Source organism: Triticum dicoccoides, chromosome 6A (assembly GCF_002162155.2).
Source record: "Triticum dicoccoides isolate Atlit2015 ecotype Zavitan chromosome 6A, WEW_v2.0, whole genome shotgun sequence".
Lineage (NCBI taxonomy): Eukaryota > Viridiplantae > Streptophyta > Magnoliopsida > Poales > Poaceae > Triticum > Triticum dicoccoides.
The window spans coordinates 392369356-392391834 of record NC_041390.1 but is presented as its reverse complement, the minus strand read 5'-3'; the positions used below and the strand labels follow the sequence as shown (position 1 = coordinate 392391834).

The following is a 22479-nucleotide window of genomic DNA, read 5'->3' as shown; positions in this document are numbered from 1 at the left end:
GGTATATGGGTCTTATTGGGCCTTAGTGGAAAGGAGGGGAAAGGAGCAAGGGAGGGGGCGCGCTCCCCCCCAAGCCCAATCCGAATTGGAAGGGGGTCGGGCCCCCCTTTCCTTCCTCTTCCTTCCCTCTCCTACTCCTAATAGGAAAAAGGGGAGTCCTACTCCCTGTGGGAGTTGGACTCCCCCCTAGGGTGCGCCACCCTCCTTGGTCGGCCCCCTCCTCCACTCCTTTATATACGGGGGCAGGAGGGCACCCCATAGACACAACAATTGATCATTGATCTCTTAGCCGTGTGCGGTGCCCCCCTCCACTATAATCCTCGATAATATTGTAGCGGTGCTTAGGCGAAGCCCTGCGACGGTAAAACATCAAGATCGTCACCACGCCGTCGTGCTGACGGAACTCATCCCCAACACTTTGCTGGATCGGAATCCGGGGATCGTCATCGAACTGAACGTGTGCTAGAACTCGGAGGTGTCGTAGTTTCGGTGCTTGATCGGTCGGGCCATGAAGACGTACGACTACATCAACCGCATTGTGCTAACGCTTCCGCTTCCGGTCTATGAGGGTACGTAGAAAACACTCTCCCCTCTCGTTGCTATGCATCACCATGATCTTGCGTGTGTGTAGGAATTTTTTTGAAATTACTACATTTCCCAACGATTCAGCAATAGGTTCACTAGAAGTTTGCACAGCTCTATTATTTTTCTTTTTCTTCTTTTTAGAAGAACTAGGTGCATCAATTTTATTTCTCTGAGAATCTTACTCAATTCTCTTAGGGTGGCCTTCAGGATACAAAGGTTCCTGAGTCATTCTACCAGTTCTAGTAGCCACTTTAACAACATAATCATTTTTCTTACTATTCATCTCATTGAGAAATTCCTTTTGAGCTTTAAGTACTTGTTCTACTTGAGTGGTAACCATAGAAGCATGTTTGCTAACAAGCCTAAGTTCACCTCTAATATTAGCCATATAATCACCCAAGTATTTAATCATATCAGCATCTTGTTTTAATTGTCTACCAAAATAAGCATTGAAGTCTTCTTGCTTAAACATAAAATTATCAAACTCATCCAAGCATTGACTAGCAATTTTAGCAGGAGGGATTTCAGCTTTATCATATCTATAGAGAGAATTTACCTTTACTACCTATGTCGGGTTATCGAGGTCTGGAGGTTCTTCAATAGGCGGTAAATTAAGACCATGTATTTCTTCAATAGGAGGTAAATTCTTAACATCTTCAACTTTAATACCTTTTTCTTTCATAGATTTCTTTGCCTCTTGCATATCTTCGGGACTGAGAAATAGAACACCTCTCTTCTTCGGAATTGGTTTAGGAATAAGATCATTAATTGGAGCAAGAGCTGGCTCAGGAGGTGCCCAATCATTTTCATTTGTCAACATATTGTTCAATAAGATTTCAGCTTCATCCGGTGTTCTTTCCCTGAAAAGAGAACCAACACAACTATCCAGGTAATCTCTGGAAGCATCAGTTAGTCCGTTATAAAAGATATCAAGTATTTCATTTTTCTTAAGAGGATGATCAGGCAAAGCATTAAGTATCTTGAGAAGCCTTCCCCAAGCTTGTGGGAGACTCTCTTCTTTAATTTGCACAAAATTGTATATTTCCTTTAAAGCAGCTTGTTTCTTATGAGCAGGGAGATATTTAGCAGAGAAGTAGTAAATCATATCCTGGGGGCTACACACACAACCAGGATCAAGAGAATTAAACCATATCTTAGCATCACCCTTTAATGAGAACGAAAATATTTTAAGGATATAAAAGTAGCGAGATCTCTCATCATTAGTGAACAGGCTGGCTATATCATTTAATTCAGTAAGATGTGCCACAACAGTTTCAGATTCATAGCCATGAAAAGGATCAGATTCAACTAAAGTAATTATATCAGGATCAACAGAGAATACATAATCCTTATTAGTAACACAGATAGGTGAAGTAGCAAAAGCAGGGTCAGGTTTCATCCTAGCATTTAGAGATTGCTTATTCCATTTAGCTAATAACCTTTTGAGTTCATATCTATCTTTCCAAGCTAAAATAGCTAAAGAAGCTTCTTGATCAAATAAATAACCCTTAGGAATAACAAGTGATTCTTCATCATCATAATCAGATTCAATATTTTCAATCTCTCTAGCCCTAGCAAGTCGTTCCTCGAGAAAATCACCAAGTGGCACGGTAGTATCAAGCATAGAAGTAGTTTCATCACAAGTATCATGTATAGCATAAGTAGCATCATCAATAACATGCGGCATATCAGAACGAATAACAGAAGCAGGTTTAGGTGTCGCAAGCTTACTCATAACAGAAGGTGAATCAAGTGCAGAGCTAGATGGCAGTTCCTTACCTCCCCTCGTAGTTGAGGGATAAACTGCTGTCTTAGCGTCTTTCAATTCTTCATAGTGTCCAGCAGATATAAATCCCAAGTGACTCAAAGAATAGAGCTATGCTCCCTGGCAATGGGGCCAGAAATTAGTCTTGATAACCCACAAGTATAGGCGATCGCAACAGCTTTCGAGGGTAGAGTATTCAATCCAAATTTATTGATTCAACACAAGGGGAGCCAAAGAATATTCTCAAGTATTAGTAGCTGAGTTGTCAATTCAACCACACCTGGAAACTTAGTATCTGCAACAAGGTATTTAGTAGCAAAGTAATATGATAGTAGTGGTAACGGTGGTAAAAGGTAATGGTAGCAAAGTAATATGATAGTGGTGGTAATGGTAACAAAAGAGTAACGAAAGCAAAGTAATATTTTTGGTATTATGTAGTGATTGTAATAATAGCAACGGGAAAGTAAATAAGCGTAAACCAGTATATGGAAAGCTCGTAGGCATCGGATCAGTAATGGATAATTATGCCGGATGTGGTTCATCATGTAACAGTCATAACATAGGGTGACACAGAACTAGCTCCAGTTCATTGATATATTGTAGGCATGTATTCCGAATATAGTCATACGTGCTTATGGAAAAGAATTTGCATGCCATCTTTTGTCCTACCCTCCCGTGGCAGTGGGGTCCTAATGGAAACCAAGGGATATCAAGGCCTCCTTTTAATAGAGAACCGGAACAAAGCATTAGCACATAGTGAATACATGAACTCCTCAAACTACGGTCATCACCGGTAAGTATCCCGGTTATTGTCACTTCGGGGTTAACGGATCATAACACATAATAGGTGACTATAGACTTGCAAGATAGGATCAAGAACTCTCATATATTGATGCAAACATAATAGGTTCAGATCTGAAATCATGGCACTCGGGCCCTAGTGACAAGCATTAAGCATAGCAAAGTCATAGCAACATCAATCTCAGAATATAGTGGATACTAGGGATCAAACCGTAACAAAACTAACTCGAGTACATGGTAAATATCATCCAACCCATCACCGTCCAGCAAGCCTATGATGGAATTACTCACGCACGGCGGTGAGCATCATGAAATTGGTGATGGAGGATGGTTGATGATGACGACGGCGACAAATCCCCCTCTCCGGAGCCCCGAACGGACTCTAGATCAGCCCTCCCGAGAGGTTTTAGGGCTTGGCGGCGGCTCCGTATCGTAAAACGTGATGATTTCTTCTCTCTTATTTTTTTCTCCCCGAAAGCAGATATATAGAGTTGGAGTTGGGGTCGGGAGGTCTCCAGGGGGCCCACGAGGTAGGGGGCGCGCCCTAGGGGGGCGCCCCCACCCTCGTGGACAGGGTGTGGTCCCCCTGGTCTTCATCTCTGGCGAGGATTTTTTATTATTTATTGTAAGATATTCCGTGGAGTTTCAGGTCATTCCGAGAACTTTTGTTTTCTGCACATAAAACAACATCATGGCAATTCTGCTGAAAACAGCGTCAGTCCGGGTTAGTTCCATTCAAATCATACAAGTTAGAGTCCAAAACAAGGGCAAAAGTGTTTGGAAAAGTAGATACGACGGAGACGTATCAGTCGACTACAGGCAGCTCAACGCGCTCACGTGCGTTAGCAAGTACCCAGTGCTGGTGATCAAGGAACTGCTGGATGAACTCCACGGCGCCAAGTGGTTCTCCAAGCTGGATCTTCGAGCAGGATACCACCAGATCCGCCTGGCAGAGGGGGAGGAGTTCAAGACGGCGTTCCAGATGCACTAGGGGCACTACGAGTTCCTTGTCGTGTCGTTCGGCCTTACCGAAGGGCCCCCGACCTTCCTGGGCGCCATGAACACCACGCTGCACCCACACCTGCGTGTGTGTGTTCTAATTTTCTTTGACGATATCCCGGTGTTCAGCAAAACCCTCCAAGACCATGCCCGTGACCTGAGAAATGTGCTCGCTCTGCTCAGAAGGGACCAGTGGAAGGCCAAACTATCAAAATGCGAGTTCGGACAGCGGCGCCTCTCCTATCTGGGGCATGTGATCAGCGCCCACGGTGTTGCAACAGAGCCAGCCAAGATAAGAGTGGTGTCACAGTGGACATCTCTGGACAGTACCAAGGCAGTCTGTAGCTTCCTCGGCTTAGCAGGCTACTATCGTCGCTTCGTCAAGAACTTTGGCATTATAGCACGGCCCCTTTTCAACCTCCTAAAAAGGTTGTGCCTTTTGTCTGGACTTTGGTGACTAAATCAGCCTTCCAAGCGCTTAAGCAGCAGCTGATCGAGGCACCAGTGCTGGCTTTGCCAGACTTCTCCAAGACGTTTGTAGTGGAGACCGACGCCAGCGATAAGGGCATCAGAGCAGTTCTGCAACAGGGAGGGCATCCCATTGCATATATGAGCAAGGCACTAAGTCCGCGTTACCAGGGTCTATCCACTTACGAAAAGGAATATTTGGCAGTCATTGTGGCGGTGGACCAGTGCAGACCTTACCTCCAGCACACAGAGTTCATCATCTCCACTGACCAACGCAGCCTAATCCACCTCAACGAGCAGCGCCTCACAACACCATGGCAGCAGAAGGCGTTTACTAAGCTCCTGGGGCTGCGTTTCACCGCCTGTTACAAGAAAGGAAGCGACAACACGGCCGTCGATGCTCTCTCGCGCGCCAATCTAACCAAGCTGCTGCATGGCATCAATTCCTGCCAACCCGCCTGGCTCGAGGAGGTCATCGCCAGTTACAACAGTAACCCACATGCTCAGCGTCTTCTGGAACAGCTATCCATCAGGGAGGACCCAAAAGGGCGGTTCACCCTCAAACAAGGACTGCTGCGTTTTCGTGACAGAATCTGGCTAGGGGGGTCAACACAGATGCAGCAACGCATTATATCGGCATTCCACGACAGCGCCATGGGGGACATTCATGCTTCCCAGTGACTTATCGTTGCATCCGCAGGCTGTTTGCATGGCCCAAAACAAAGACACATGTTCAACAGTACGTGCGCTGCTGTCAGGTACGTCAACAAGCAAAACCAGATAGATCAGCTTCTCCGGGTCTCTTGATGCCTCTACCAATTCCTCGCGAGTCTTGGGATCTCATTACCATGGATTTCGTGGACCGGCTGCCGCAATCGGGGCAGTTCAACTGCCTGCTGGTGGTTGTAGATAAGCGCACGCGATTTGCCCATTTTCTTCCTCTGGCGCACCCTTATACTGCTGCCAAGGTGTCTGTTCTGTATATGCAGCAGTTATACAAGCTGCATGGATTCCCTGGAGCCATTGTGTCTGACCGAGACCCATTGTTTACCAGCCACTTTTGGCAAGAGTTGTTCAAGTATGCCGGAACGGAGCTGTGCATGAGCACGGCAAATCACCCACAAACGGATGGCCAGACGGAGAGAGTCAACCAGTGCATCGAGACCTACCCGAGGTGTTTCGTTCAAGCATGTCCCCAAAATGGAGCTTTTGGATTCCGTTGGCACAGTTCTGGTATAATTCCTCGTACCACTCCGCAATAGGCACGACTCCTTTCAAGGCGATGTTCGGGTGAGAGCCCAGGCACTGGGGAATCACATCAACCACTTCCTATACGGTACCTGCACTGTAGTCCTGGCTTGAAGAGCGCAAGGTGATGCAAGGAGTAATCCAACAGCAACTCCATCGAGCCCGTCAACTCATGAAGGATCAAGCAGATAAGAAACGCAGTTCAAGGTGGGTGACCAAGTCTTCCTCAAGCTGCAGCCGTACATCCAATCTTCGGTTACCCCCCGCGCAAACCACAAGCTCTCCTACAAGTTCTACAGACTGTTTCCCATCATCGCCAAGGTCAGACGTCGCTTACGAGCTCAAGCTGCCACCTCAAGCTGCGGTGCATCCCGTGTTCCACGTCTCGCAGCTCCGGCAAGCACTCCTACCGGGCATCACTGCATCGTCGACACTGCCATCGACGGAGGAGGACCTCGCCGTACCCATGGTCGTCATGAGTTCAAGATGGCGCAAGAAGAATGGAAAATGAAGGAGCAAGTTCAAGTGCAGTGGTCGACTCCGACGATCGGCACCATCTGGGAGGACAAGGAGGCATTGCACACGCGCTTCCCGCACGCGGAGGCTTGGGGACAAGCCTCTTTTGAAGGAGAAGGGAGTATTAGCGACCCCGCCCAAGAATGTTCTTTCCTAGAAGTATCTAGTTATGAATCTAGAGCCTCATTTCTGACTCAATGAATTACAGAAGTTCAGGCCGCACAAGATAATTATGATTTCGTGGAATTCTCCTGTTGAAAATTCTGTTCAGAAAATCTTGAGTCTTAAAATATCACATAAAAAATATTACATGTGTGGATATAAATCTCGTTGTGTGGAGAAGATATTTCTGTCTCTTGCTGGCGTTTTTTTTTTTGGATGACGGGGTCTCTTGCTGGCGGTTGGTTGTATTGGGGAATCCGATAAGAGGCCTCATCCGATAATATGCCCTGGGAATTTAGGTGCCGAATATTCCTTTTCATAACCCAACTCCAACTCGGGTTAGAAAACCAAACCGGGGAGTTTCGGTGCCGGATATTCGTTTCCGTAACTCAACCAGGGTTAGAAGCCCGAACCGCAGCTATATGTTCCCAATTCCTCCACAGAGTGCGTTCTGGAAGGTAGTCACAGAGCGATGGGCCATCGTATCCTCTGGCCCACATGTCATGCTCACGAGACTACGAGAGTGTACTGCTTCCTCACGTGGGTTTAATAAACACGCAACCAATTGCAGAGGACGAGCGTGAGGCTCATGGTTTTGGCCTTCAATTGTTTGGTCCACCAAACCAAGACGGAAGGAAACAGTGATGTCTCAAAAAGAAAAAAAGATGGAAGGAAACAGCACAAGGATCGATCCATCTGACATCTGGGCCAACCTGGATTTGGTCCCACGCGTCACTCGGAGTGGACGGATAGCTTGGTAGCGAAACTGCGTGCACGAATCCGATCGGCAAAAGCACACCGCGACGGAGGAACGAGCGGTCCACGCCCCTAGCGAGGGACGCGTCTACCTCACCCACCAATTCTCCTACCCGCGCCTCTGACGATACATCGCGGACGTGTGGGCCAGGTGGCTGCTCTGGCCCGCAAACCAGACCTGGCCCGAAACCGTCAGTGGCACAGCCTGTAGGCGTGTTGCCCCCGCGCCCGTCACCGCGAGCCACCTAATCTCTTTCCTCTCTTGCCATAAACTGCGGGTGCTAGGGTTAGAGACGCACGGAATTCGTTCCTGCGCACCGGAAGACCAAACCAATTGGCACCGCCGCCTTCGTCTTGAGAGCTTCGTTCGGTAGCGATGGAGTGCCTTGCCGAGATGCCGCATGCGCCGCTCGACCGCCGCCCGCGCAAGCGGCAGCGCCTTGGCTGGGATGTCGGCCCCGAGATCCCTCAGGTATAACCCCGATCCGGACGCGGTTCTTTTCCTCTTACCCTGCAGATCTGCAGGGTAGTAGCTTGTTTGTGTTGATTAGTAGTTGCTGTGATTTCGATTTCAATCGTTTCGATAGGTAGCGCATGCAGATCTCCCTAAGTAGAGCCTGGTTTCTACTTAGATTGGAGTGCTTTTGCTAATCTGGCCATGCACTTTTCTTCTGTTTTCGGATTAGGGCGTGGGTTGGCCGAAGTATCCTTTAATTTTTGCCCGTATAAAATTAATATATTTTAGGTATAATATTCCCCAGTTTTTCAATATTTGGCACGCCCTTTGGATCCGTTTATGAGGGTTTGCATACTATCCGATCAAAAAGCAAATGATGATCCAGTATGTTGTTTGCACTTGATTTATGTCGGCCTGTTATTGTAAATTATAATCTGTAGTGCTTAAGTAGGTCATAAGTAATAGATTGTTTCCTGAAGATTTGATATGACTAAGTCTAACGCAATCAGATTCCTCTAGTTTTGTTCTTGCTGCAGATATTTTGTAGCAATTGTAAAATATTTTACAGTCTCTGAACATAATTTATCTCCTGAATTTGGTTGTTGCAAAATGGAATTTCTTTTACAAACTTTATGCATAATCTTTTATAATTGTCTTCTGGTGCAGCTAAAAAAACTGTGTGGGGAAGAAGTCGCAAATGTAATTAGTGCTATGACAATGGGGCTATCTTCTGGTGGTATTGTTTCCTCTCAGGAGACCCAAGGGCTTTTTCGTTTTGTGACGCCTCCTCTGAGAGAAGATGACAAGGATGGACATTATGTTTTTGCTGTGGGAGACAACCTGACATCACGCTGTAATTACCTTCTCACAAGTTTGTTTGTTTATTTCTGAACTGAGTGACGTTTTACATATCTTTGTTCTTATGGTTTGTATCTATGTCTGCAGATAGGATTAATGCAAAAATGGGTGAAGGTCAGTTTTGGACAGCCGCCTTTACATCTGTTTATGTGTCAGAATTCTCAAGGCGTTTCTTGCGCACTGCTATTGTTGACGTTGGCAGGATGTGCTCATAATTGATTACGTGTTTGCAAATACATCAGGTACCTTTGGTCAGGTGTTGGAATGTTGGGACAGGGAACGGAAAGAAATGGTTGCTATTAAGATCATCAGAGGAATTAAGAAGTACAGGGATGCTGCAATGATAGAAATTGGCATGCTCGAGCAGCTTTGTAAATATGAAAAAAGCAGATCCAGGTGAGTCCTCAGTTTTACTTTCACAATTCCTGCCGTGTATATTTTATTCCTGTGTGTGATTTACTTTGTTAAGATTGCCTGTATATAAGCTGGTCTATTTTGCAGTTGTGTTCAAATTCGGAACTGGTTTGACTATCGTAACCATATCTGTATTGTAAGTACATCATTAGATTATGGCAGAGTTATCAACTAACCACAAGAGATAACCCTGAGCTTAAACATTGGTGAATTTGAATGAATGGTGGGCAGGTCTGTGAGAAGCTTGGGCCAAGCTTATATGATTTTCTGCGGAAAAACAGTTACCGCTCATTCCCAGTTGCCATAGTTCGGGAGGTTGCCAAACAACTGTTGGAATGTCTAGCATGTGTGTGCACACTTCCGCCACCCCTTGTACCTGCAGTAGTATGCTATTGTAGATCATTATTCCATTATTTTAGGGTGTCATCTGTTGATGACTGTTTTTAATTATTTGATCATGATCGCTAGGATTATCTAACGTGCTTTTGTCAAATATTTATCTTCTCTGTAATGTGTGTTGCAGTTATGCATGATTTGCGCCTCATTCACACTGATTTAAAGCCCGAGAACATTCTTCTTGTTTCTCCGGAGTACATTAAAGTTCCTGATTATAAAGTATACTTTATTCTTTTACTAACTTGACCTTGCAGTTATAAATTATTCAACTTAGATTATTGTGTATGCTGTTCGTGCTAATTCTTTGCTAATAACTGCTAGGTTTCATCCCGTTCACCGAAGGAGGGATCCTACTACAAGCGTGTGCCCAAGTCCAGTTCAATAAAGGTTATTGACTTTGGCAGCACAACATATGACCAGCAGGACCAGACCTATGTCGTTTCTACTAGGCATTATCGTGCTCCGGAAGTTATCCTGGGTATCTTTCTCGCCCAGTGCAAAGGCTCTTCCCTTCAGCTAGATTTTGGGGTTGTAAGTTATTTATATTTGCCATGGTGGATGTTGTTCAGGACTTGGATGGAGTTACCCATGTGATATCTGGAGCGTTGGGTGTATACTAGTTGAACTCTGCACGGTATGTCATTGGGGCTTACTTTCATCTGTCATTAAGTCACAAGGATAGAGTTTTTGAGCTACCAGAGGTACTGCAGGGAGAGGCGCTGTTTCAAACCCATGAAAATTTGGAGCATCTTGCTATGATGGAGAGGGTGCTTGGGCCGTTGCCATATCACATGCTCAAGAAGGCCGAGTATGTTGCTGTCCTTGATCCATACCAGTGTCGTAAGCTTTCAGCCATGCAAGAGAATTACTCAAACTATGTGTTTTGTTATTCCTTTTATGTAGTCGACATGGTGAGAAATATGTGAGGAAGGGCCGTTTAAACTGGCCTGAAGGATGTGCTTCACGGGAAAGCATGAAAGCTGTCATGAAGCTGCCTCGGCTTCAGGTATTATCCATATCCTGTTGTCCCCATTCAAATTGTGACCATTTTTAGATTTGTTTGGCTTATGAATCGAACTGATTTTGTGCAAGCAGAATCTGGTGATGCAAAACGTAGAACATTCTGCTGGGGACTTCATCAATCTTTTGCAAGGGCTGCTGAGTTATGATCCAGCAAGCCGCCTAACGGCCCAAGAGGCCCTTGAGCATCCATTCTTGACGGAGCTGAGTGAGCGAAGAAGATGATGTGCCCAAGATCCTAGCATCTGCCATGTCGCTAACTTATAACTTGTATGTTTGAGCCGTGACTTCCATTTGTCGTGTTCATGGAATGTCAGAGATTCCATTCTCTCTTCCATGGAATGGAAGAAATAATTAAATTAGATAGGATTTAACAGTAGCTTTCTCATTGCATTACGTGCTTGTGTAACCTGCTCGTTATCTGTACATATGTTGACTTACGTGTATGTAATCAATATGAGATTCTCTTGATGAATATATTTGAATATATTTTGAGAGAGAATTCCTTATTTGGCTCTATCTTAAAATTTGGTTCCCTTTTTGGCCCTGGTAAACAATTTCTTCCTGTTTTGACACTCACGCTTTATTTTGTTCCCTTTATAACATTTTTGTCAGCTTTGACAACTAACACCGTTAAATGCAACATGAAAAGTCCATTTTACCCCTGATGTATTTTGTGACCAAAATTATAAGCTGGAAGTCAAAAGCAATGGCGACGTGGGCGCGTGGGCAGAATGCATCAGTGCCTTGGATTTGCAACGAAATTATATTACAAGACTGTTCTGAGAAACCATATTAATAAGAACCAGTGCACTAATTAACATGTACGAGCAGTACGGACATGCACAACAATCTCACGGTTTCTCTCTTCACGCACATCGTATAGTAGGGATCCATCTCTCAATTTCTCTATTTGCACACAACACACACATCACATCACACACACACAAAGAGCATACACTAGACCATGGAAAGCAGGCAGCCACGGCGACCCAGCTAGCACGCCCCTGTCACCAACGGACCTTCGGTGTAATAACCCTGATGTTTAAGGATATTTATTTTAAGTTGTTGAGTTTAGTTAGATAATTAAATTTGTATTATTTGTTTAAATAAATAATTAAGCAAATAATATATGCTACACCAAGATTAGTGCATGGATAATTTGTACACGAGTGGAGGAAATTCTCCGAAGCTAAGCAGTACGCATGCCAATATAGAGATAACTTGTGAGAAGAGAAGAATAGATGTGGAGTTTTTCCTCTGGCTCATGTCGGTCTGACTCAGCAGTAGTACAAAGTAAGTACAAGTACAAATTAATCATGAAGTAGCTAGCTAGCTATGTGGCCTGATATTTATGGGATGTACATGCATGTGCTGGCAACACTCTAGAAATACTTAGGACATTCAAATGGCTACGTGGAGACTTTGTATGGTGGCCACAGGTTTGTTTGGCCTTTGCACTAGTGAGAGGGGCAGCAACTGGAGGGTCTCGGGGCGTGACATCTGGTGCCGCGACTTGGGCCTGCACAGCGCCGTCTCGACCGTCCATCACTACTTGCCGCGCCCTCCTTCATGCCTCACGTCACAACTAGATTTTTCTGTTTTTTTCCAATGTGGTAAAGCAGTGGTAAATAAGACATTTCAAGTCTCATTTGATGGTGTTAACAGCAAAAAGTGACAGAAGTGAATAAAATGAATTTATGATGTCAAAAAGGGAAAAATGAAATTTCTAGGGCCAAATAGAAAACCAGATTTTAAGAAAGGGTCAAATAAGGAATTCTCTCATATTTTGATGGCAACACAATAAATTTGTTGGAAATTCTTTAAGTCGTTAAGCATTTTTGTTTTGAATAAAATTGGCCAATTCAAATAAAACTATGTATCGACAACAATGAAATACGAGCGGGAGCCAAGGTGTACGAACACCTCTGTACTAGTCCAATGGCATTGTGGTCCAAACTGTACTTATTACAAATGAAAATACTCCCTCCCTCCCAAAACAAGGGAGAGACTCAACTTTGTACTAACTGACTAAGGCCTTACACCATGTAGGCCAAAAGCAGTGCCAAATTCACCTTTTACATATTTGGCACCAGTGCCCTACGTTGCCAGGGCATCGATGTCTCTATGCCTTTATTTTCCGGTGCCACATTCCTTGAGGGCATGTACAATGGGGGAATTGAGGCATTAGGTCTGATTTGTAATCCCTCAATGCAATATCGTGAGGCCACTACTTCCTTAGGTCTCTCTCTCTCTCTCTCTCTCTCTCTCTTCAAACCATCCCTTCTCAACTCCTATCTGTTCTCATCTGTATGCGCATCTTTTTCTTCCAATCTTGTCAATCCTACCCAAATCAATGAAAATCCTCCTTAAAAAATCTCACCAAATCAGATGCTATGAGACCAGCATCAGCCGCGATCCTGAGCCCGCGCCGCCGGGCTTGACTCATTTATCCATCTCGCTGTGCCGGCCATGGCGACCCCGAGCTCGCACCTTCCGCCCTGGCTGCGCCACCGTGCTCAAGTTGGCGACTATGGCATCGAGGTAAACCTCGCTCACCCCGTGGTCGCGACCTAGAGCTCATACTTCTACGTTTGGCCTGTCTGGGAGCTTTCTCCTTTCCCCATTCTCTTACCTTTTCTTGCTTTTGGTTTGGAGAAGCCGCCTCCTCTGCAAGATCCCGTTGTGCCCTGCAAGCTATCGCTTTAGTGCCGCGCTGGCATTCGAGCCTAGCTGGCTTGCAGGGCATCACCTCTGAGGCTAACCATTGGCCATGCCCGGAGGCAATAAACTAAGCTCGTCACACTGTACTTTCTCAAGCGAAGCAACAACCGGAGACACAGGCTTGGGCTGATCTATTACTACTTTATACGTATGTGGGGTCAAGCTGGAGTCAATGCCAAATCCTCTACGCTGTATGAGGGGTGCTAAATTTCTCTCATTTGGCATGAATATGTACGTGGGATACTTTTCAGAACTTTAGCACCGATCACATAGTGGAGGGCTAAAGGACTCAACTTTATACTAACCATCTCTAGCAGACTCTTTATATCCCGCCAAAACAGACATATTATACACCTTCGATCTTTAAATCTTTAAGGGGTGCGGTAAAAGGGACTCAATTTTGTACTAACTTATCCCTGCTTAGAGCATCTCTAGAAGACTCGTTATATCCCACTGAAACAGACATATTATACACCATGCGGTGCGGTAAAAAGCTCCTCTCGATCTGCAAAAACACAGTTTCCACATCCGCTTCTATAGTGCCTTTTATTGGAAGAACGCAGTTGGCAGGAGCCCAACTGCCACGGAAACATCTCCATGACCCCTCCCCGGCTGCCGCCCGTCCCGGCTAGCTACGGCGACGGAAGCTAGCTCCTGGATCGATTCGACGGGAACTAGCTAGCTTACTCCTGAAGTAGCTACGGCGACTACTCCTGGATCGATTCGACGCCGTTTTGGGTGCCGGCGGCTCCGTATTTGGCTGCTTCGTGCGCCGTCCGCTGGCTTCGTAGGAGCGAGCTAGCTGACCGTGGCGACGTGGGGAAAAATGTAAGCGAATATTCGGTTTTACAGTTTAAGTTTGAGGGGTCTGTTCGGCCGTAGCTTAAACCGATCCTTAAAACATGTTTTCCAAAAACCGTGTTTTCAATTTCATGGTTTAAGGGGTCTGCTAGAGACGCTCTAACGTTTTATACTGGTTGTTGATGATTCATCTGCAGCGGTGGCTCCTCCTGTCACTCTCATGGCATGTAAATAAGTAACTGTCGACAGGTCAAATGCCTTATCTTACGTTCTGATTGATGAAGCCAAGTGAAGCAAATAATGCAGCCTTGTAACCTTTGGTTATGGCTAAGAGTCACGTGACCTATGTATGCCTCGGACCTCTTGTTGTATTGCAATGGCTTTTAACTGCCGTGTCAATGTCGGCATGTTTTTGCTGTCAACAAATTCAACATGGAGAAACATATGGAAATCCGTTAAGCTTTTTGGCTGCAGTCCGTTGCACAATAAAATTAACAATAGTTTTTTTGGAATAGAATTTGCAACAGCTAGGTGAACACTTTGTAAGCTAATTGCAGCTGTAGACAAGAAGGAAAGCTGACTGCACTAGAAATGCTCTCCCTCATAGTCGGCTGCCACTCAGGACGCGACGCTCAGTCTGCCAAAATGTCTGGATGGATATGGACAGAAATGTCGACGGTGATACATGTACTGCACTGAGGACGAGCTAATAGTTCTTGTTTGGAACGCAAGCACATAGAACAAAAAATCTAGAATTTTTCAATAATTAGCTCAGTTAATGACTCCTGCCGCAGCTTAATTTGCAGTCGCCGCATCTCGCTTTTCCGGACCCTTTGGAGACCCTCTAGAGCAGCCAGACAGCTCCGGCCGGAGAAGACAAAATAAATAGAAACTAGTACTAGTTGATGATCTGACTTTCGATCGTAATTAGGTTAATCAAATGAGTGCCCCGGCTCCTCGACCGCAAGAGGGATGGCAGCTCCAGCTCATGGTCAGCGCTCTCGACGTGCCTACATATACATGTAAACCCATCCGTACTCCTACATCTCTCCCATCCATCAAACCGCCGCAACCTTCTCTGACCGAGCAGCTGCGAGCTCCAGCCCAAGTTCCAAGCTAGAATCGCGGCGATGGCACGGTCGGAGCTGGTCATGGCGTTGCTGGTGGTGGTCCTCGCCGGCGGCTGCTGCGCGTCGGCGGGCGCCGTGGCGTACCTCTCCAAGCTGCCTGTGACCCTCGACGTCACCGCATCCCCCAGTCCCGGCCAAGGTACGTTCGCCGTATATGCATCTCACGCCTCACGGATTGGCGTTAACAAGACATAGAGCGGAAACAAGGATCTTCTTAACGCTAACGACCAACATAACTGATCCTTGACCAGTTCTTCACGCCGGCGAGGACGTGATCACGGTGACTTGGGCCCTGAACGCGAGCCAGCCGGCCGGCAAGGACGCCGACTACAAGAACGTGAAGGTGAGCCTCTGCTACGCGCCGGTGAGCCAGAAGGAGCGCGAGTGGCGCAAGACCCACGACGACCTCAAGAAGGACAAGACCTGCCAGTTCAAGGTCACCCAGCAGGCCTACCCCGGCACCGGCAAGGTCGAGTACCGCGTCGCCCTCGACATCCCCACCGCCACCTACTATGTGCGTGCCTACGCGCTCGACGCCTCCGGCACGCAGGTCGCCTACGGCCAGACCGCGCCCGCCGCCGCCTTCAACGTCGTCAGCATCACCGGCGTCACCACCTCCATCAAGGTCGCCGCCGGCGTCTTCTCCGCCTTCTCCGTCGCGTCGCTCGCCTTCTTCTTCTTCATTGAGAAACGCAAGAAGAACAACTAAACTCGGAAGTCGGAACCGTGGCAAAGTGTTCGTCTTCGTCCGTGCGCGATTTCTTCCTGTCCTTCGCAACCTACGCATAATTGTACGGAAAAATGTACTGTACTGTACTATATGTAAGAGATTGTTTGATGTTCCCTTTTTCTTATCCGGAGACTCTCGTATATAATTGGTTATGTTGTAATACAACCGATGGGCATGTGTAGGAACGAAAACGTACGAGTTCTTCATATTTGTTTTCATATTTTATTTTATGGTAGAAATGAGATTGGGTACAAAAACCTTGAAAACAAATACATAAACAAAGAGCTAGTTGTTAGTTCTTTTCAAAAGATTTGCCAGTTTTATTTATTAAGAGAGGAGTTTTAACAGATATCCGGGAGAAGAAAGTCAACTCTCGCGGTATTACATTACATAAATGGCTAACGCCCAAAGATGGGCCTACCCCTTGATCCTATCAATAACAATGGTCGCAGTGGCGGCGGTATGCCTAAAAATTCTTGTGTTGCGCTCACTCCAAAGCTCCCAGCAAACAAGCATGAGCAAGGAGGCGAGGGCCTTCCTTGAGGGCCCCCTGTCTAGGACAATCATGAAGCACAAGTCCTTGACCGAGACCTCGTGCCGCCAATCCGTGATAATGTCATTGTTGAGACCGATCCACGAAGCCACATCCACCCAAACATGTTCGGAAAATCTGCAATGGAATAGAAGGTGAGGCACAGATTCATTAACTTGCTTGCAGAGTGGGCAAAGGCCATAATTGGGCTAGCCCTGTTGTTCCAGCCGGTCAGCCATCTAGACCCAGTTTTGGATAATTAGGCAAGCGAAGAACTTGCACTTTGGGGGTGTGCAAGCCTTCTAGAAGAACATGGGCATATTGTTTTTGAGATTCCCCTCAAATTGTGCCATGTAGTCCAAAGAAACCGAGTACTCGCCACTCGAAGTGAGCTTTCAACAGATAGTGTAACGACCACCCGCGACGAGATTGATCTCAGACACCTTTTCCCAAAGGAGTAAAAACTCCTGGATGTGCGCCAAGGAAAGGTCGTAATGGGTGTCAATTTTTGGCTGATCCAAAAGTTGTTCAGGAGAGCTTTGTGGACCATGCTCATCTTCTTCTTGGAGATGTTAAAGATTTTGGGTGCAATGTCATTAGGCCTGACCCCATCTAGCCATGAGGAGTTCTAGAAACTAGCCTTGCATCCGCCCCCATGCAAACAGTTGCATGGCATCCCACTGCTTGGGAGGGTTTGCCCCTTCATACGAAAGCCAATGGAGGTGAAGGGAGGTAGCGAACTTCTCAACTTGAGCACGATGAGTCCAAATTATTTGATGATTTTGATAGTTATTTTGCGCCTACATGGTAGGCTTTGTGGGATTTTACCACATTCATGCACCTATTTTTGTCGGTATTCCACAGGTAATGCCTTTTGGAAAAAATAACATATTATGGAAGGAATCCCAAGAAATGTTAGTGAAATCACGTATTTAATGTGATAATAATCTACCATAAAAGAATGGAAGCAAAGCAGCCAAAGGAGTAGTTTCCATAGCGTTTCCAGAGCCAAAGACGACGTTCCATACGAGCGCATACGCTCATATGGGCGGTCGTATGAGTTGCCAGCGTCGCCGCCTCGTCCACTATTTTCACCCCATGGAATCGGATCGGGGATCAGACGCGAGGAGAAACCCGAAAATCATCCAAAAGGTAGAACCCTAGACTCCGAAGATCATGTGGAGGAGGGTTTGGCAAGGAGGAGATCGCCATCTTCACCACCAAGCACAAGGGGGCTACAACATGATCACCACAGTCATCATCATCATCTCCACTGTCATCATCATCATCATCATCATCATCATCATCATCATCATCATCGTCATCATCATCCACATCCTTATCGTTGTAATATCAAGTACCCCGATGGATCATCTTGTGTGTTACTTTTGTGACTCCTTCATGTTTACCATCACCACCCTTATGATGTTTGCTATCTCCATGTGTGTTGGGGATATAACTCCGAGGTATGTGTTGGGAAATGTAGCATGCAATTTGAAAAAAATTCCTACGCTCACGCAAGATCTATCTAGGAGATGCATAGCAACGAGAGGGGGAGAGTGTGTCCACGTACCCTCATAGACCGAAAGTGGAAGCGTTTGATAACGCGGTTGATGTAGTCGAACTTCTTCTCGTTCCGACCGATCAAGCACCGAACGTACGACACCTCCGAGTTCTGCACATGTTCAACTCGATGACGTCCCTCAAACTCTTGATCCAGCAAAGTGTCGAGGGAGAGTTTCGTCACCACGACGGCGTGGTGATGGTGAAGTGATCCGCGTAGGGCTTCACCTCAGCACTATGACAATATGACCGGAGGCGTAAACTATGAAGGCGGGCGCTGCACACGGTTAACAGATGTTTGTGTGTCCTCCAGGCGCCCCCTCCCCACATATATATAGGTTGGAGGGGGGAAGAGGCAGCTAGGGGGGCGCCCAAGTAGGCCGAATCCTACTTGGACTCCCACCCCAATTCGGCCCCTTCCTTGTTTTGGCACTAGGAGAAGGAAGGAGGAGGTGCCCCCCCTTTCCTTTCTGCCTTGAGAAGGGGAAGCAAAGAGGGGCTTACCCTCCTCCCTTGCCTTCCGTAGGGCTGGCCGGCCTGGTGGAGGGGCGCACCAGCCCCCTGTGGGCTGGTATGTCCCTCCCTAGGCCCATTAAGCCCATATAGCTTGCCGGGAGTTGCCCAGAACCCCTTCCGGTGACCCGATACGTACCCGATACCCCCGGAACACTTCCGGTGTCCAAATACTATCGTCCTATATATGAATCTTTACCTCTCGACCATTTCGAGACTCCTTGTCATGTCTGTGATCTCATCCGGGACTCCAAACAACATACAGTCACCAAATCACATAACTCATATAATACAAATCGTCATCGAACATTAAGCGTGCGGACCCTACGGGTTCAAGAACTATGTAGACATAACCGAGACACCTCTCTGATAAATAACCAACAAGGGAACCTGGATGCTCATATTGGTTCCTACATATTCTACGAAGATCTTGATCAGTCAAACCGTAATGACAACATACGTTATTCCCTTTCTCATCGGTATGTTACTTGCCCGAGATTCGATCGTCGGTATCTTCATACCTAGTTCGATCTCGTTACCGGCAAGTCTCTTTACTCGTTCCTTAATGCATCATTCTGCAACTAACTCATTAGTCACAATTCTTGCAAGGCTTATTATGATGTGTATTACCGAGAGGGCCCAGAGATACCTCTCCGATACTCGAAGTGACAAATCCTAATCTCGATCTATGCCAACCCAACAAACGCCTTTGGAGATACCTGTAGAGCATACTTATAATCACCCAGTTATGTTGTGACATTTGATAGCACACAAGGTATTCCTCCGATATTCGAGAGTTGTATAATCTCATAGTCGAAGGAATATGTATTTGACATGAAGAAAGCAATAGCAATAAAACTTAACGATCAACATGCTAAGCTAACGAATGGGTCTTGTCCATCACATCATTCTCCTAATGATGTGATCTCGTTCATCAAATGACAACACATGTCTATGGCTAGGAAACATAACCATCTTTGATTAACAAGCTAGTCTAGTAGAGGCTCACTGAGTTTTGTCTATGTATTCACACATGTATCAAGTTTCCGGTTAATACAATTCTAGCATTAATAATAAACATTTATCATGATATAAGGAAATACAAATAACAACTTTATTATTGCCTCTAGGGCATATTTCCTTCAGTCTCCCACTTGCACTAGAGTCAATAATCTAGATTACATTGTAATGATTCTAACACCCATGGAGTCTTGGTGCTGATCATGTTTTGCTCATGGAAGAGGCTTAGTCAACAGGTCTGCCACATTCAGACCCGTATGTATTTTGCAAATCTCTATGTCTCCCTCCTTGACTTGATCATGGATGGAGTTGAAGCGTCTCCTGATGTGTTTGGTTCTCTTGTGAAATCTGGATTCCTTTGCCAAGGCAATTGCTCCAGTATTGTCACAAAAGATTTTCATTGGACCCGATGCACTAGGTATTACACCTAGATCAGATATGAACCCCTTCATCCAGACTCCTTCATTCGCTGCTTCCGAAGCAGCTATGTACTCCGTTTCACATGTAGATCCCACCATGACGCTTTGCTTGGAACTTCACCAACCGAAAGCTCCACCATTCAATAGAAATATGTATCCGGTTTGTGACTTAGAGTCATCCGGATCAGTGTCAAAGCTAGCATCGACGTAACCATTTACGATGAGCTCTTTGTCACTTAGGGAGTCCTGGATTAGGGGGTGTCCGGATAGGCCGGACTATACCTTCAGCCGGACTCCTGGACTATGAAGACACAAGATTGAAGACTCCGTCCCGTGTCCGGAAGGGACTTTCCTTGGCGTGGAAGGCATGCTTGGCGATACGGATATGAAGATCTCCTACCATTGTAACCGACTTTGTGTAACCCTAACCCTATCCGGTGTCTATATAAACCGGAGGGTTTTAGTCCGTAGGACAACATAGACATCAACAATCATACCATAGGCTAGCTTCTAGGGTTTAGCCTCTTTGATCTCGTGGTAGATCTACTCTTGTACTACCCATATCATCAATATTAATCAAGCAGGACGTAGGGTTTTACCTCCATCGAGAGGGCCCGAACCTGGGTAAAACTTCGTGTCCCTTGCCTCATGTTACCATCTAGCCTAGACGCACAGTTCGGGACCCCCTACCCGAGATCCGCCGGTTTTGACACCGACATTGGTGCTTTCATTGAGAGTTCCTCTGTGTCGTCGCCGTCAGGCTTGATGGCTCCCACGATCATCGATAGTGATGCGGTCCAGGGTGAAAACTTGTCTCCCTGGACAGATCTCTGTCTGCGGCGGCTTTGCACTGCGGGCCAATTCACTTGGCCATCTGGAGCAGATCGAAAGCTATGCCCCTGGCCGTCAGGTCAGATTTGGAAGTTTAAACTACACGGCTAACATCCGCGGGGACTTGATCTTCGACGGATTCGAGCCACTGCCGAGCGCGTCGCACTGCCACGACGAGCATGATCTAGCTCTGCCGCCTAACAATGCCCTGAAGGCCACACCCGCATCGGCTGCGACCCTTCATTCGGAGCCAACCGCGCCGATCAAGGATGGGTGGTTGGACGCCGCCTCGGGGGCTGCGATCCTAATGGCGATCGAGCCGAACACCAGCCCCGCACTCCGCGGGACTCATGATTCCAAGGAGTCGGACTCCTCTCCGGACTCCGAACCATTCGCACCTCTGCCAATCGAATCCGATTGGGCACCGATCATGGAGTTTACTGCCGCGGACATCTTCCAGCACTCGCCCTTTGGCGATATTATAAAATCACTAAAGTCTCTCTCTTTATCAGAAGAGCCCTGGCCGGACTACGGTCAGCGAGATTGGGATGCGGACGATGAAGAAATTCAAAGCCCACCCACCATCCACTTTGTAGCCACTGTCAACGATTTAACCGACATGCTTGACTTCGACTCCGAAGACATCGACGGTATGGACGCCGATGAAGGAGACGACGAAGAACCAGCGCCTACTGGGCCCTGGAACACCACCTCATCATATGACGTATACATGGTGGACGCACCAAAAGATGACGACGAGGAGCGGAAGGACGAACCGAAGGCTTGTTCCCTCGAAAAGCAGTCAAAGCAGCGACGCAAGCGCCGCCCCAAATCCCGCCTCGACAGGAATAGCGATCACACAGACCCAGCGCTGGAGCAGGGCGAACCGCTGCCGGACAACGGCAATCCGGATAATCAAACCGAACAAACAAATCCTACCAAGGATAATGGTCCGGACGACATAACGCCAGACAAACACCCGAAGCAGCAGACTGCCCGTAAAAGGCTTGTTGTCACCGCGAGGAGCCTGAAAAAGCAGAAACAAAGGCTCAAGGCCGCGCAAGACACACTCCAATTCAGACGGAGTAAAATACTCAGCACTGCAGCAAGGTACGGCGACAATCGCCCCTCCAAGAGCTACCCAAAGCGGAAGCTGCTACCCGAATTCGATGAGGAGGCCTCAGAATCCCCACAACCAAATATCAAAGCAGCCACCTGGTCGGATAGACAACCCCTCTACCAACACAGAGCGACATACAACGCCGCTCACAATACAATACGCGACCCATGCGAGGGCTCGCACCCAAAGGACGGTGCAACCAGATCCATCTATGGACCACGCAAGCGCGCCCCAGCATACAATGCAACACAACAAACATCCGAACAACGCGGTACACCCAGCTACAGGGGTGCCGCACACCCCCTATGTTTCACCGATGAGGCACTGGACCACGAATTTCCAGAGGGATTCAAGCCCGTAAACATAGAGGCATACGACGGAACAACAGACCCCGGGGTCTGGATTGAGGACTACATCCTTCACTTCCATATGGCTCGAGGAGATGATCTCCATGCCATCAAGTACCTACCCCTCAAGCTCAAAGGGCCAGCTCGTCACTGGCTCAAAGGCCTCCCCGAAAGCTCCATTGGAAGTTGGGAAGAGCTCGAAGACGCCTTTCGGGCAAATTTTCAAGGGACTTATGTCCGACCTCCGGATGCAGACGATTTGAGTCATATAACCCAATAGCCCGGAGAGTCAGCCCGAAAGGTT

General features: G+C 46.9%; 2 protein-coding genes across 2 annotated transcripts; both read left to right on the top strand.

Annotated features, from left to right (window-relative positions):
* Positions 1–7591: 7591 nt before the first annotated feature.
* On the top strand, positions 7592–10936 carry LOC119316987 (serine/threonine-protein kinase AFC2-like). Its single transcript, XM_037591375.1, has 12 exons — positions 7592–7772; positions 8424–8610; positions 8703–8729; positions 8858–9011; positions 9117–9165; positions 9261–9375; positions 9553–9644; positions 9747–9903; positions 9995–10059; positions 10136–10233; positions 10329–10431; positions 10521–10936. Exons 1-12 carry the CDS (start codon positions 7677–7679, stop codon positions 10668–10670), a joined length of 1293 nt encoding a protein of 430 aa, XP_037447272.1. The 5' UTR covers positions 7592–7676; the 3' UTR covers positions 10671–10936.
* Positions 10937–15007: 4071 nt separating this feature from the next.
* LOC119316986 (probable high-affinity nitrate transporter-activating protein 2.2) lies at positions 15008–16032 on the top strand. The gene is made up of 2 exons (XM_037591374.1): positions 15008–15239; positions 15352–16032. Exons 1-2 carry the CDS (start codon positions 15101–15103, stop codon positions 15807–15809), a joined length of 597 nt encoding a protein of 198 aa, XP_037447271.1. The 5' UTR covers positions 15008–15100; the 3' UTR covers positions 15810–16032.
* Positions 16033–22479: the final 6447 nt, after the last annotated feature.